This window comes from Cucumis melo, chromosome 7, assembly GCF_025177605.1.
Source record: "Cucumis melo cultivar AY chromosome 7, USDA_Cmelo_AY_1.0, whole genome shotgun sequence".
In the NCBI taxonomy this organism is placed as follows: Eukaryota; Viridiplantae; Streptophyta; class Magnoliopsida; order Cucurbitales; family Cucurbitaceae; genus Cucumis; species Cucumis melo.
Genome location: NC_066863.1, coordinates 5,275,474 through 5,289,891, shown reverse-complemented (window position 1 = coordinate 5,289,891; position 14,418 = coordinate 5,275,474). Strand labels below are relative to the sequence as shown.

Below are 14,418 nucleotides of genomic sequence, written 5' to 3'. Positions count from 1 at the left end.
AGCCAGTCATCGACTACAACAACCGATGAAGAGTTCTGATTCTTGACTGTAAGAATTGGCTCACTGAATTGTCTGCAGTGGAGATGTGCACCCAAGACATGCATTGGGAACTTCTTTATATTTTACAGGAAATAAGACTTCGCATGTTTGAAGAGTTGACGACTAATGCCCATGATATGGAACTGAGTATTGGTAACAGGGAAGCAAAAGATTTCTTGGTTTAAAAAATAAGGAGTCACAACAATGAAATTGATGACACTAAAAAGATCACAAATATCATAAACGAGTCTATGGTTGTTCATGCAACTCCTTCGAAATCTTTCTCTAAGAGAAAAGAAACAAAAAATTAAAAGAAAACACGATGACGATGAAAAGCGACGCCCAACTCTTAAAGAAAGGCAGTAAAAAGTTTATCCATTTCCTAACTCTGATGTTGCAGACATGTTAGAGCCGCTGCTAGGAAACAACCTTATTCAGTTGCCAGAATGCTAACGACTAAAACAAGTAGGAAAAGCAGATGATCGTAACTAATGCAAGTATCATCAGGTCATTGGTCACCCTGTTGAAAAGTGTTTTGTGTTGAAGGAGTTGATTCTAAAGTTGGCTCGTGAAAACAATAGATCGAGTTGTATATTAATAAAGTAGCTTAGATAAATTATGTTGTGGTCGAGATGACTTTAAGTGCTCCAGCATCAACACCGTTTTATGATCAAAGGAAAAATCTAGATGAGTTTGAGACTTTTGAACCTATAGTTATCCAATTTCAACAAAGGATCGTGACGATAGACTCCCAAAACATAGAAAAGCATGTTAAAGATGATGGCGAAGGATGGATGCTCGTGACTCGTCGAAAAGGAAACAAACAAATTCTATTCAAACGAAGTCACACTTCCATCAAAATCATGCAAAATAAAGGATCTCCCATAAAAAGAAGGGAAAAAGGAATAAGAAGGTGTGGAAGCCTAAGCCTATCAAAGGAAAAGACGAGGACTTCTTTCGACCTCGGTGGTCGATAACTTTGACAAAATTTCTCTCAAGGAGCTTCCTTGATGATCATCCAGAACAAGTATTAGAAGTCACTGTATATCATGCTGTCAGCATAGTAGAAGTCGACAACCATTATGCATCTTCTGAAGAAGTCGACAATTCAAATGAAATTAAGCAAAGGACTTTTGTCTTTGATCGTATTAAGCCTTCAACTACTCGATCTTCAATCTTTCAAAGATTGAGTATGGTCACGAAAGAAGAAAATCAATGTCCAACATCTACTTCCTTTCGAACTTCAGCTTTTAAAAGGCTAAGTATCTCCACATTGAAGAAAGACCGACCTTTAGCATCTGCTTTTGATTGTCTAAAGATGACAAACGATCAACATCAAAGAGAGATGAAAACTTTGAAGGCAAAACCATTTCATGAAGAAAATGATGACGATAAAATTCACAGTCGTGTCCCATCACGCATGAAGAGGAAGTTTTTTTTTTTGACATAAATACATAAAGTTCTTTGACCGTGAAGCCAAAACTTATTATATTCACCAATTTTACAAACGAACAAGGTGAACAAATTCGTGATGAGAATATGAGTTGATAAATATACAAAGCTTCTTATCGCAAGAGCCTAAACTACATAGTGCTTTTAGCCCACAAGAAATTAAAACGTGAATGGGAAAAAAAAAAAAGTTGAACTACGTTATGACTTGATTCCTATATTATAAAAAAGGTACATAAGCAGCTTAAAATTTACTTTACGTTTAGTCCACGTAAAAAAAATTATGTTTCATTGTGATCTCATAGTAAAAGATATGTAAACAACACAAAATGAAAATCAAGAGCAGTCACACACGAATAATAGCATTTTCATTACTATTCAACAAAAAATTTTCATTTATAATAATACAATGAAAGAAGAAAAAAAGAATGGGGGCAAAGGGGGCAAAGTTAAAGCTTTCCCTTAAGTTCTTAAGTTCTTCACGTGCAACCTCTAGACTCTTATGAATCGTAAGGGCCTCGGTGGCTTCTTTGGTGACAGTAGAGATGTCTAATTGACTACCTTTTTAAGATAGCTAGCTTCGTCTTCCTTAAGAAACTTCGTCGTTGCTTCTTCAAGTTCAAGTTAAATGGCTTTAAATTTCATCGTTGTAGGTGCGACTTTGCCGCCTCTCGAAAATGTTCGATGTGTTGCAGCCGGGAGGATCTTCCTCTTCTTCATCATCTTCTGCTATATGTTGCAGCCAAGAGGATCATAATCATAATCTTCATCTTCAATGTGTTGCAACCAAGAGAACCATCATCATCATCTTCAATGTGTTATAGCCCAGAGGATCACCATCTTTATTTTTAATGCATTGCTGTCGATAGGATCATCATCTTCATCTTGGATGTGTTGCTTCCGATAGGATCTTCATCTTCATCTTCAATGTGTTTTTGTCGAGAGGATCTTTATCTTCTGCCATATGCTCAAGATAAGAGGATTACCATCATCATCTTCAATGCGATTCAGTAGAAACATCGTCATCTTCATCTTTAATGCAGCACAACAAAGGAAATCGTCATCTTGATCTTCAATGCGGTCGCAGCAGAGATTATCATCATCTTCATATTTAATGTGGCCGCATCTTCATCTTAAATGTGGTGCAACAAAGATGATCGTCATCTTCATCTTCAATGCACTGCCGAGACGATTATCATCTTCATCTTTAATGCAGCGCAACCGAGACGGTTATCATCTTCATTGTCAATGCAGTGCAGCCGAGACGATTATCATCTTCATCTTCAATGCAGTGTAGCCGAGACGATTATCATCTTCATCTTCAATGCATCGCAACCGAGACAGTTATCATCTTCATTGTCAATGCAGTGCAGCCGAGACGATTATCATCTTCATCTTCAATGCAGTGCAGCCGAGACGATTATCATCTTCATCTTCAATGCAGTGCAGCCGAGACGATTATCATCTTCATCTTCAATGCAGTGCAGCCGAGACGATTATCATCTTTATCTTCAATGCGGTGCAGCCGAGACGATCATCATCTTCATCTTCAATGCGGCAGTCGAGACGATTATCATCTTCATTGTCAATGCAGTGTAGCCGAGACGATCATCATCTTCATTTTCAATGAGGTGCAGCCGAGACAATTATCATCTTCATCTTCAATGCAGTGCAGCCGAGACGATTATCATCTTCATCTTCAATGTGGCACATTTAATGCAGTTGTCATCTTCATCTTCAATGTGGCATATTTAATGCAGTTGTCATCTTCATCTTCATCTTCAATGCAGTGCAGTCGAGACGATCATCATCTTCATCTTCAATGCGGTGCAGTCGAGATGATCATCATCTTCCTCTTGAATGCGGTGCAGCCGAGACGATCATCATCTTCATCTTCAATGCGGTGCAGCCGAGACGATCATCATCTTCATCTTCAATGCGGTGCAGCCGAGATGATCATCATCTTCATCTTCAATGCAGTGCAGCCGAGACGATCATCATCTTCATCTTCAATGAGGTGCAACTGAATCGATCATTATCTTCATCTTCAATGAGGTGCAGCCGAATCGATCATCATCTTCATCTTCAATGAGGTGCAGCCGAAACGATCATCATCTTCATCTTCAATGAGGTGCAGCCGAAACGATCATCATCTTCATCTTCAATGAGGTGCATCCAAGACGATCATCATCTTCATCTTCAATGCAGTGCAGCCGAGATGATCATCATCTTCATCTTAAATGTAGTGTAGCTGAATTGATCATCATCTTCATCTTCAATGCAGTATAGCCGAGACGATCATCATCTTCATCTTCAATGAGGTGCATCCGAGACGATCATCATCCGAGAAAAGCATAAAAAACCAATAATAATAATAATAATAATAATAATAATAATAATAATAATAATAATAATAATAATAATAATAATAATAATAATAATAATAATAATAATAATAATAAAAAGAATAGTAAGGAAATGAACAACACATGACTGCATGTAACTAAGATATTCCTTCTTATTTAAAAGACTATCCAAATTGTGTGCAAACTCCAAGGTAGAAAAAGGGGTTTTATAGCCATCCATATTTAAGAATTCCTAAAGGTTCATTCATTGTATTTTGTGTAAGAATTAATAATTAAATGGATTATTAGTTATTTACATTTAGAAGATGAACTTCCTTAGCTATAAATTTTTTTTATTAGTTAGAACTTGTGGTTTTCTTGAGCTATTAGAAGTCGGAAAGATTTTTAGTTTTTTTGAGCTATTAGTTATTCATAAGTTACAATTAATTTGCCTAATCAATTCATAAAATCACCTAATTTCTTCTTCAATTAACATAAAAATAGGAAAGGAAAAAGACAACATTGTCATCTACCTTATTCTATAAGTTACTTATAAAGAAAGGTCAAAAATGGAAAAAAAATTCCTCTTCATTCAAACTTTTATATATATTATATATCATAATATAATATAATATATATAATATGAATTATATTATTATTATTATTATTATTATTATATATTTTTTAAAACCCTAAATTCATCATCATCTTCTTCATCTCAGCCACAACCCCCCACTCTCATCTTCTTCTTCTTGGAAATCACACGGCCGTCGTCGCCCCTGCCTCTCTTCTCTCCATCGAGATCTATGGCAAAATCTCCCTCCGTCTGTCGAAGCCGCCACTGTCACCTTAGTTCTCCGTTAAGCTTCTGTTCGTCTTAGCCTAAGCCGCCACACCCCGAGCTGCTCCCATTTTTGTCAACCGTCTCCTCTGCGTTGCGAGGTACAAATCTGAAGTGAGTGGATTGTGTTTGCTCCAACCAGTGTTTTTTCAAGAAGCTTCGACCGCTGTTGTTGCATCTCCACGAACCCTACCACCACCGTCACGATCTCCCATTTGCATGGAGCTTCTTGCACCATCCATCCTTCTCTGTAGCACGCTGCCGCACCAAGGCGTGCTCTCCTCACCGTTGAAGAAGCCTCCGTCCTCGAGCAGTCATGTCCTAAGTGTGGGTGCATAGTTTGTATTAATTATAGGGTATTTGTGGATGTGGGTGCATAGTTTGTATTAATTATAGGATACTTTTGGATTCTGTTATAAATGTATTTAGAAATCACATTTGTTAATTAGATAGAGGCATTTAAGACACTATTCTTTCATTTATTATTTAAAAATTTCTGTTTTGCTATTTTGTCGATTTAAAAATAAAATTATCATTTATCCAAATTAACTCCCTAGTTTTGCTATTCTTTTTTTCGGTCGTTTAACGTCGCACATCCTTTTCCAAACTATGTAAGCATTATAATTGGGCTCAAATTCTGCTAGCCCAATTCTCCAATTGAAATTGGGCCAAATACGTAGGCCCAGTAGATTTCCCAGTCCTTCAACAAAACTCATTTTGAACTTAGTTGGGCCTAATTTCGAAGGCCCATTAAGAAGTCCAATTCACGTACATGGGCCTTGGAATAGGAGAAGACGATGCACGTGTTTTCAACGTTAGATTTAAAATTAAATGCTGTTTTTTTTTCTTTTCTTTTTCGAAAAAGAAAAAGAAAAAATCGTTTCGACGCCAAAAATTAAATTACAAAACAAAATATAGATCTCGTTTGCTCGCTTCGCTCTGTTTCTGAGAGAAATGTTGCGAGCCTCAATTTTTCTCCAAGCTGTTGTAAATTGTAATTGATCCGCCACCGTACTCGTCGGTTTCCGGCCGAATTGTCGGCCTCAAATGCCTAGTTTTCACCTTCTTCTTCGTCGTCAATGATCCCTTTCAAGCAAGCATCCATTGTTGTCACCTCCTCAATTTCTCCGGTAAGATTCGATTATTGTTTGTGTTCGGCTGCTCTTGGAAATTCAATGCAGAAAATGAAAGCTTTGACCTCGAAATTTACCACAAAATAGTAGATGAATGTTTTTTGATCCAGCTGCTATGATCGATCCTGCTGTCGAATCTTTTCCCTTAATTTTCTTGGCATTCAAACGATTGAAGGAATGTGCATTTCCATATATTCTATTTCTTAGTAGTTTTAGATCCGAGTATTTCTGTTTATGTGCCAATGGTATGATGCTAATTTGCATTTGAATGCACTGTTTCATTGCTGAAAATATACCGAAAAGAGAAAGAATCAGAAATCCCGCTATATCCTTTTGTTGATTGGTGTTATTAGGGAATAAATACTTTATTTAGAACCGTATTTTTGTTTATTTTTTCTAGTACAGAAAGTGGGAATCTAAGGTTTAATGGTTTTTATCTTCGGATATGAATTTCTCTTTCCCAGTCAAGCGTGTGCAATAAAGAAAAAGGGTCACGAGTCAACGCTGTTCCAGCGTAAAAGATGATAAACTCAGATTTATTTTTCTTTTAAGAAATTCTTTATTTTCATCTTTTCAAGATTGATTCCAATGCCAAGGTTTATATGGTTTTTGAGATCTTTATCACTAATTTTTATGGCAGTTGGAATAAGTAAATTCATGAAGGGAATTGAAGAAAGTAAAACTTATGGCATCAAGTGTTGATGAAGATGATAGGGAGCCAGCCATGGAGTCTGGCGAAGCTGATGAAGAAATAGTTGTCCGAGAAGTCTGTGCAAATGGAATCAGCATAAAAACAACAGAAGTAGAAGCAAAGCTCGATGAGGGAAATATCCAAGAGGCAGAATCTTCATTACGGGAAGGGTTATCTCTCAATTTTGAGGTCTGTTTATTTACCAGGCATTACTTTGAAATGAACTTGGATTCTTTTCTTACGCTTCAGGATGTTATAAACATTTTATGAAATTGAAGGAAAAATGAAAAAAGAATTGGAGATTTAAACTTTCTTTGAATATCACCACACGTTTGAGCATTAACTGAATTGATCTGACTCTGAACCATAATTGAGCACTTATGGCCTCCATTTTAAAAATTAAGTTCCCAAGTATAATGTTCAGTCAGAAATGCAATGGCCATCTTTATGCTGCCTTTGGGGTAAGGAAGTCTTTGCTGCTCTCTTCTTTTATTTCTGCCTATGATCAAACAAATATCCTCTGGTTTGTGTATATTCTTCTTACTTTAATATCTTCCACCCACAAATTGTTGGAGCTTGTTTTTGTTATGTAATTAAAAACCCAAACTTACATACTATTCTATGATGGTAAAATTCCCTTCTATATGACCCAATTAGAATAAGATTAATAGAAGTACAAAGAAGACCACACATTAGAAAGGGGGCCTACTAACATCCAAAAAGAAACAATGAAGAGAAGAAAAGATTTCAAAGAGGGACACAGATGAAGTAGAAGTTCTTGTGTGATACAATCTTTTATTTCTTAGATGGTAACCATACGAATCTCAAATTTCATTTAAGCTAATCAACGTGAATTATTTTACTAGAAGTCTGCTTGCATTTTATTTATATCCGTAATTATAGAGGCAAAGTGTAAAGCAACTATCATGATGCCACCCAGTATTATTGTCCACTGTGTCTGTTGCTATTGTATTGCCAATTTTCCAATAGTATACTATGCACTTGAATAAGTAGTTGGTAGAAACAGTGGCTTCAATTCCTAAGATGGACTTGCCGTTTTCCTCACTTGAGGCAAATACTTCAGAATGTTTGAAGAAAAATCCAAAACGAAAACTTAAAATACTTCGATTATATGATTGATTACACGAGTGTTCTAATTTTTAACCCCTTTGAATGTGGGAAGTCCACCAATGAATTGACAAAGAAGAGACTGAAATAGTCGTTGGAATGCATCCTACTTCTGTCATATTATTTTTTGGGGGGAGACATTCTATTCAAGATTGCAGCTTATAAACAGTGAATTTGATGTTTTCCTCCCATTAAAAATGATTGCAGGAAGCCAGAGCCCTTCTTGGGAAGTTGGAATATCAGAGAGGTAACGTTGAAGGTGCCCTACGTGTGTTTGATGGTATTGATCTCCAAGCAGCTATTCAACGATTACAGCCTTGCATTGCTGAGAAGACACCACCAAAAAAAGGACGTTTGCGCTCTGAATCTCAACATGCAGTTTCACAGCATGCTGCAAACCTGGTTCTTGAAGCCATATATTTAAAAGTGAAGTCTCTTCAGAAGCTAGGGAGAGTAACTGGTAACTGCAGGGATAGATATGGGGTTATCGATTTATTATTTTTCTTAATCTCTTTAAATGTGCCTCTCAAACTCTAACCAATCATATGGGACTTTTCAGAGGCTGCTGATGAGTGTACTAGTGTACTTGATGCTGTAGAGAAGATATTCCACCAAGGAATTCCTGACGGGCAAGTGGATAGTAGATTGCAAGATACTGTCAGTCAGGCTGTAGAACTCCTCCCTGAGCTATGGAAGCAGGCTGGCTGTTTTCAGGAAGCAATATCTGCCTATAGACGTGCCCTCCTAAGCCAATGGAACCTCAACAATGAAAGCTGTGCTAGGATCCAGAAAGGATTTGCTGTGTTCTTGCTTTACAGTGGAGTAGAGGCTGGTCCTCCTAGTTTAGCTGTTCAACTTGAAGGTTCATATGTACCAAAAAATAATTTGGAAGAAGCCATTCTACTTTTGATGGTTCTTGTGAAGAAATGTTACCTTGGTAAGATAAAATGGGATCCGTCAGTGATGGAGCACCTAATATATGCTCTATCCTTATGCAGCCAGACTTCTGTTTTAGCGAAACAACTTGAAGAGGTCATGCCTGGAGTATATCACCGTGTAGATCGTTGGAAGTCTTTAGCTCTTTGTTATTGTGCAGCAGGACAGAATAAAGTTGCCTTAAATCTTCTGAGAAAATCTCTACACAAACACGAGCAACCAGATGATGTGGCAGCCTTATTATTGGCTGCCAAGATCTGTAGCGAGGATCCTTATCTCGCTGCTGAAGGTGTTGGTTATGCCCAGCGGGCAATGAGCAATTGTATAGAAAATGAAGAGCATTTAAAGGGTGTGGGTCTTCGCTTGTTAGGTCTTTGTTTGGGAAAACAAGCCAAAATGTCTTCCTCAGACTTTGAGAGGTCCCGTCTTCAGTCAGAGGCGTTGAAATCTCTTGAGGCAGCAAGTGGACTGGAGAGCAATAACTTAGATTTGATGCTTGAGTTAGGAGTACAGTATTCAGAATATCGGAATTTGAACGCTGCTCTGCAATATGCAAAGAAGTTTATTGATGAAACTGGTGGCTCCGTCTTAAAAGGCTGGCAGTTGCTTGCTCTTGTTTTGTCTGCCCAGAAGAGATTTTCTGAGGCTGAAGTGGTCACTGATGCTGCAATGGATGAAACCACAAAATGGGAACAAGGACCACTTCTCAGACTTAAGGCGAAGCTGAAGGTCTCCCAATCATTACATATGGATGCCATTGAAACTTACCGTTATCTCCTTGCATTAGTTCAAGCCCAAAAGAAATCATTTGGGCCTCTCCGAATTGTCCCTCAGGTTAGAACTTGCATAGTCTTTGGAAGTAGCACCTTTTATATATGTGTTTTATATATGTATACACACACAGATAAAGCTCTCTAATTCTTTTTTTTTTTCATCAGAAGAAATTTTTTCGCTCAATTACGCTTCTATTCAAAAATAGAAAATTTCACACTTGTTTTTAACTGTCGACTATGAGTCTATGAGTTGCTAGCTTTTTAACTTCTGGAATTTCTAAATTGTTCTGATTGAACTTAAAAAGTTGTCCTACCTTACCATTCACATGAAGACTTGTTTTTGGGCTCCGTGATTTGGACATGTAGCTGGAGCCTCTATGACTCTATACACCTTAATGATGGATGTTGGAAACTATGACTGGTCAAATTCTACCGAATCTTACTTATAGAAGTCTTATATATAATATATTCATTCAAAAGAAAAAAATAATACAAGTTGCATAATAGAATTAAAAAATCTGTAACATCAAAGTTGGTATTGGGACTTCCTATTCACCAAACTTAATATTTTTGGTACCTCTTTCTCGATGTTTCCATTTACCTCAGTTTAATTAGAATATAACTTACTGATGCAATATATTTTGTATGCATGTGCGATCCACTTTCTGCCTTGATAAATAGGTTGAAGATGATAAAGTGAATGAGTTTGAAGTGTGGAATGGTCTAGCCAATTTGTACTCCAGCCTTTCACATTGGAAAGATGCGGAGATATGCCTAGGAAAAGCAAGAGAGCTGAAAGAGTTCTCCCCAGAAGTACTACATACTGAAGGCAAGATCTCAATATTTTACTTTCTACGTGAATAATGGCATATATTTATTTTCTTAACTTTTCTAAATTGAATTGGTACACCTTACACCGCTTGCCTGCTACTGAAAGATCAGTTCCGACTTAGTGTTATGTTCTATGTATATGAGTAATTTATCTACAAGAATTATCACAATTGGAAAAAGGAAGATATAACATGTCTCTAATGTGTTGTGTCCTACTTTTCTAGAATTGGGTGTATTGCCGTGTTGTGTCGTGTGTCAGTGTGCATGCTTCCTCGCCACTTACATCTTAAATTATTATAAAAAAACGGAAATTCATATGGGAGGGATCTCTTTCACCAACTGTCTTTATCCTTCAAGTTTATCCATAAACCATTCCTTTTGGATCTTGATATGGAAAATAGTTAATTACTTCAAGTTCTCTGAAATAGTTGCTGGAGGTCCTTTTCAAACTTGGTTTAACTTCATGTTACCAATGTGTGTTCAACTGCTACTCGTACCCTCCGTTTATCCTACAATGGGACAAACCTTATTGGTATAGTAGGAAGTAATCTTTTTCCATTGACAGTCTGTCACAATGATTTGTTGTCGCTCTGCATAATTCATTTTCTTCTTCGGTCTTCTTTGGCACTTCAAAGTAATGAGTCATGACTTTGTGCATTACCTTGTAACACTCGCTAGGATTTACATATATGGTAGATTTAGGTGGCTTCACAGGGAAGTACGGAATTCTTCAATTTGCTGATATACAATGTCACTGATAACTAAATTGTTTTATTCGTATTTTCACCATTGTTGAGGAATATTTCAAGGAGACAAAATAACTCATGGTATAGAAAGTGTTAGTGACAGAAAAACAGAAGTGAGGGAAGAATGGTTTACAAACAAACACTTGGGGCTCCCAATTGAGCAAAAAATAATTAATTTCTGATAATTGTTACTCGGATGCAAGTATTTATGTCCAGGATTCGATGATTCCATCTGTTTACCGTTTACCCATTAAAATATTGGTATTTGAGGTGGTGTACAGATACGTTGACGTCCTATCTCTTTGCATGTTTTGACATAAATAACTTTTTCGTAGCTGAATGTTGATCACATCTGTTATTTCATCAGGTCTAATGTGCGAAGGACGTGAGAAAATACAAGAAGCTCTAGCTGCTTATATTAACGCTCTCCTACTCGAACCAACTTATGTTCCTTGCAAGGTTTTGATTGGTGCTCTTTGGTCGAAAGCTGGCCCGGATGCATTGCCTATAGCAAGAAGCTTACTTTCAGACGCATTGAGATTGGATCCTACCAACCGTAAGGCTTGGTTTTACTTGGGGGTCATTCATCGGGACGAAGGACGAATGGCTGATGCTATAGACTGTTTCCAGGCAGCCGCCATGCTTGAAGAATCGGATCCCATTGAAAGCTTCAGCAGTGTTCTCTAGTCAGTCATTAATTTATTGAAGGTTTCAGTTTTCATTATTTTTTTCTTTCTTAGATTAAGTCATTTTAGATTACGTCAATCATATTCAAGTTCTATACCTTACTATTTCTACATATCGTGAAACATTCTTTTTTCATTTTTCGTCAATACAGGTCGATCACTTCAAACTGGCTATGCATATATTTCACTTTCTACGGGGCCAAAAAGAATGGCGACTGGCGAAATGTGAAGAACTATGCTGTAAGTTGTAACCGGAGAAACTTAATCTATAAGTTTAATAAGATAAAGAATATGTTTCAAAACTATATAAATTTGAATGAAGTTAGAAAGGATGAGTTGTAGAGAGATGAGTTGGTGGATATTTTTCAAAAATTGATTGTTTGTTCTTACCCATTCTTGCTCAGCAATGTATATTTATTCTTGTAACTGAGCAATATTAGAGAAATTATACTTTTTTATTAAAAAAAAAAAGTTTATTTGTTGTGTTGTATGAAATTCTCTTCCAATCCAACCTCTCTAGCACTCTCTGCCTTTCTATATTTTTCTTAATCCTGCAATGACCAATGGAATTTTGTCATTTACTTCTTTTCTTTCCTTTTAATTTATAAACTCTAATGCCTATATATTTCCTTCTTTTTTTAGTACAATAAAAGAAAAGTAAGATATGAAGATTTGAATTCATGTTTGGCCTAGATTCATCCATATTTTATGTGTGACATTGGTTAAATGAATAAAATAAATGCACTATTTTAACTTTATTTTAGTTGATGGTGGAAAGTATAGGGATAAGCATATTGGAGTATAATACTAAAATTGATAAAAGTATGACAGTAGTTGTATTACAACATTCCCTAAATTTTAAACTCAAGTTTACAATAGCAGAAAAATTGAATTCACATATGATAAAAATTGAATTTTATCATATAATGTATACAATTAGATAAGTTTGAGGATCCAATTTTAAATTTTAGATAAATTTGAAGGTACAATTTTTAATTTTGAAACTAGTATAATTACAATTATGGTCATGCTTTAAAATTTGTTTTTGCAATTTGCTCAACAGAAAAATATAAAAACTCGAAATATATTTGCAAGTACAGCTGAATGTTGAGTTAAGGGTAATTTTCTCCACCCCTTCAGCCTCGTGAAAATGCTACTTAATAGTGAATTTAGGAAAATTATTGTATTATTGCAATACAAAATATATGTATTCAAACATTTGTAAATAACTCACGTAAGTACGTACAACTAAATTGCTGTCTAAAAGAAAGTACAAACTCTATTGAAGTCGAAGTCGTATTTTCTAGAACAAGAAAGCTATATAATCAAATCTCATATATGTATTTGTTGTTGAACTAAAACAACAATAATAAGTTTACGAATTACTCAATATGGTATTTGTCAGAAGCTAGAGATTTAATAACAACTTGAGATTAATCATGTTGGAACGTAATTGAATCTATTTTGGATTTGATGAATGTATTGTTTGTGAAAAATGTGCTTTGTGTATATTATGGATCTCCCCTATTGCTAGTTGGAGTTGAAATCAAATATCCAAGAGAAATGATTGCTTAATAATACTATTGTCCTTTCTCTTACAAGAATAATGATATTGCTCTTGTTGTAATTGAGTTGAGTAATGAACAAAAGTGTGAAGTAGAAATAACTTGCTCAAAACAATTTTCTATCGAAGACGACCACCTTCTAAGTTCGAAAACTTAGAAACTATCTACTTTAATGTAAATGCAACCTTAGTAATGAGTTCAACGACTATAATGTTTCTCAACTTACAAAACTAGTAGTTACCGATATTCATTCAATATTATCGTTGATTATTAATCATCGTTCCTCTCACTAAAAGTACATGCCTTCGTGCCCATCAATCTTACTCTATTACTCAATTCCAAATCTATATGGTAGATTATGACAATTCAATATTTTTTTAAGAAATGAACAATGTATATAGTTAACCTGTTTAGAAAACATTCTTATCTACATCTATTGACATTATGGAAATTTACTATTGCATCAAGAAAACGAAGAAACTTACTAATGAGATATTCATTAGTTTTATACGAAAAGAAAGGCAGAAGAATAGTTATCTCTAGTAAAGTAATAATCAACTTCCATGCATCCTCTTAAGATCACAAAAATAAATAAGTAAAATATTTTTCAAATGTGATTAGACACTTAGTGGAATATCAAAATTCACCCAATGAATATTCTTAAAGTGATACATTACAAATAAACAAATAAATATAGATTCATCATATCTTTCGTACACCTTTCTATACCAAGTTCTTTACAAAAATCGGATATTATTTAATTTTGTAAATAAATTTAATTATAAACCAAAATTGAATATCATATATCCTTTTTTAGCTTATTTTTCTGTTTGCCTCGTAGCTTCCACTTGCAATAAGTCACAAATGAGGATGTAACTTTGAAACTTTATCAGTTAGGATAACAAAGTCCGATGGAAGGACAAAGCTCAACTTATAAACACATATCTTCGATAAAATGTCAAAAGTTCAAATTTTTAAAACCCATACCGAAGAAGAAAACATATCCTCACTAGTTGATCGAAAAAAGGGACAATTAATATCCATTTGGGAAAAAACAGAGAAAAATATTCAACATCGAACACATTTCATCACCCATATTTTTATTATCAAACAATAATGTAAATTAAAAGACATATATCTTTTGTGCTAAAAAGACAGAGCAAAAAAAGATCTGACCTTTCAACAACACATTGGGTCAAAGAATGGTGTTTAATCAAGCAGGCTATATTGGCAACATCCAACATGGGAAGCAAAT

General features: G+C 35.4%; 1 protein-coding gene across 2 annotated transcripts; it reads left to right on the top strand.

Moving 5' to 3' along the window:
* Nucleotides 1–5,555: 5,555 nt before the first annotated feature.
* On the top strand, nucleotides 5,556–12,093 carry LOC103502486 (protein NPG1). 2 transcript variants are annotated; one of them, XM_017047748.2, is made up of 7 exons: nucleotides 5,556–5,804; nucleotides 6,448–6,687; nucleotides 7,834–8,086; nucleotides 8,186–9,396; nucleotides 10,017–10,164; nucleotides 11,280–11,598; nucleotides 11,751–12,093. In XM_017047748.2, coding segments are annotated over exons 2-7 (2,127 nt in total). In that variant the 5' UTR covers nucleotides 5,556–5,804; nucleotides 6,448–6,492; the 3' UTR covers nucleotides 11,752–12,093. The 2 variants fall into 2 exon arrangements, with proteins under 2 accessions (XP_016903237.1, XP_008464649.1); XM_008466427.3 differs by lacking the exon at nucleotides 11,751–12,093 and having other exon boundaries at nucleotides 11,280–11,620.
* Nucleotides 12,094–14,418: the final 2,325 nt, after the last annotated feature.

Bases quoted from the DNA above. Each gene is read 5' to 3' on its own strand.
- LOC103502486 (XM_017047748.2), top strand. From the start codon at position 6,493: ATGGCATCAAGTGTTGATGAAGATGATAGGGAGCCAGCCATGGAGTCT. The intron at 6,688-7,833 runs GTCTGTTTATTT...AAATGATTGCAG, and splicing joins GGTTATCTCTCAATTTTGAG to GAAGCCAGAGCCCTTCTTGG. The intron at 8,087-8,185 runs GTAACTGCAGGG...GGGACTTTTCAG, and splicing joins GAAGCTAGGGAGAGTAACTG to AGGCTGCTGATGAGTGTACT.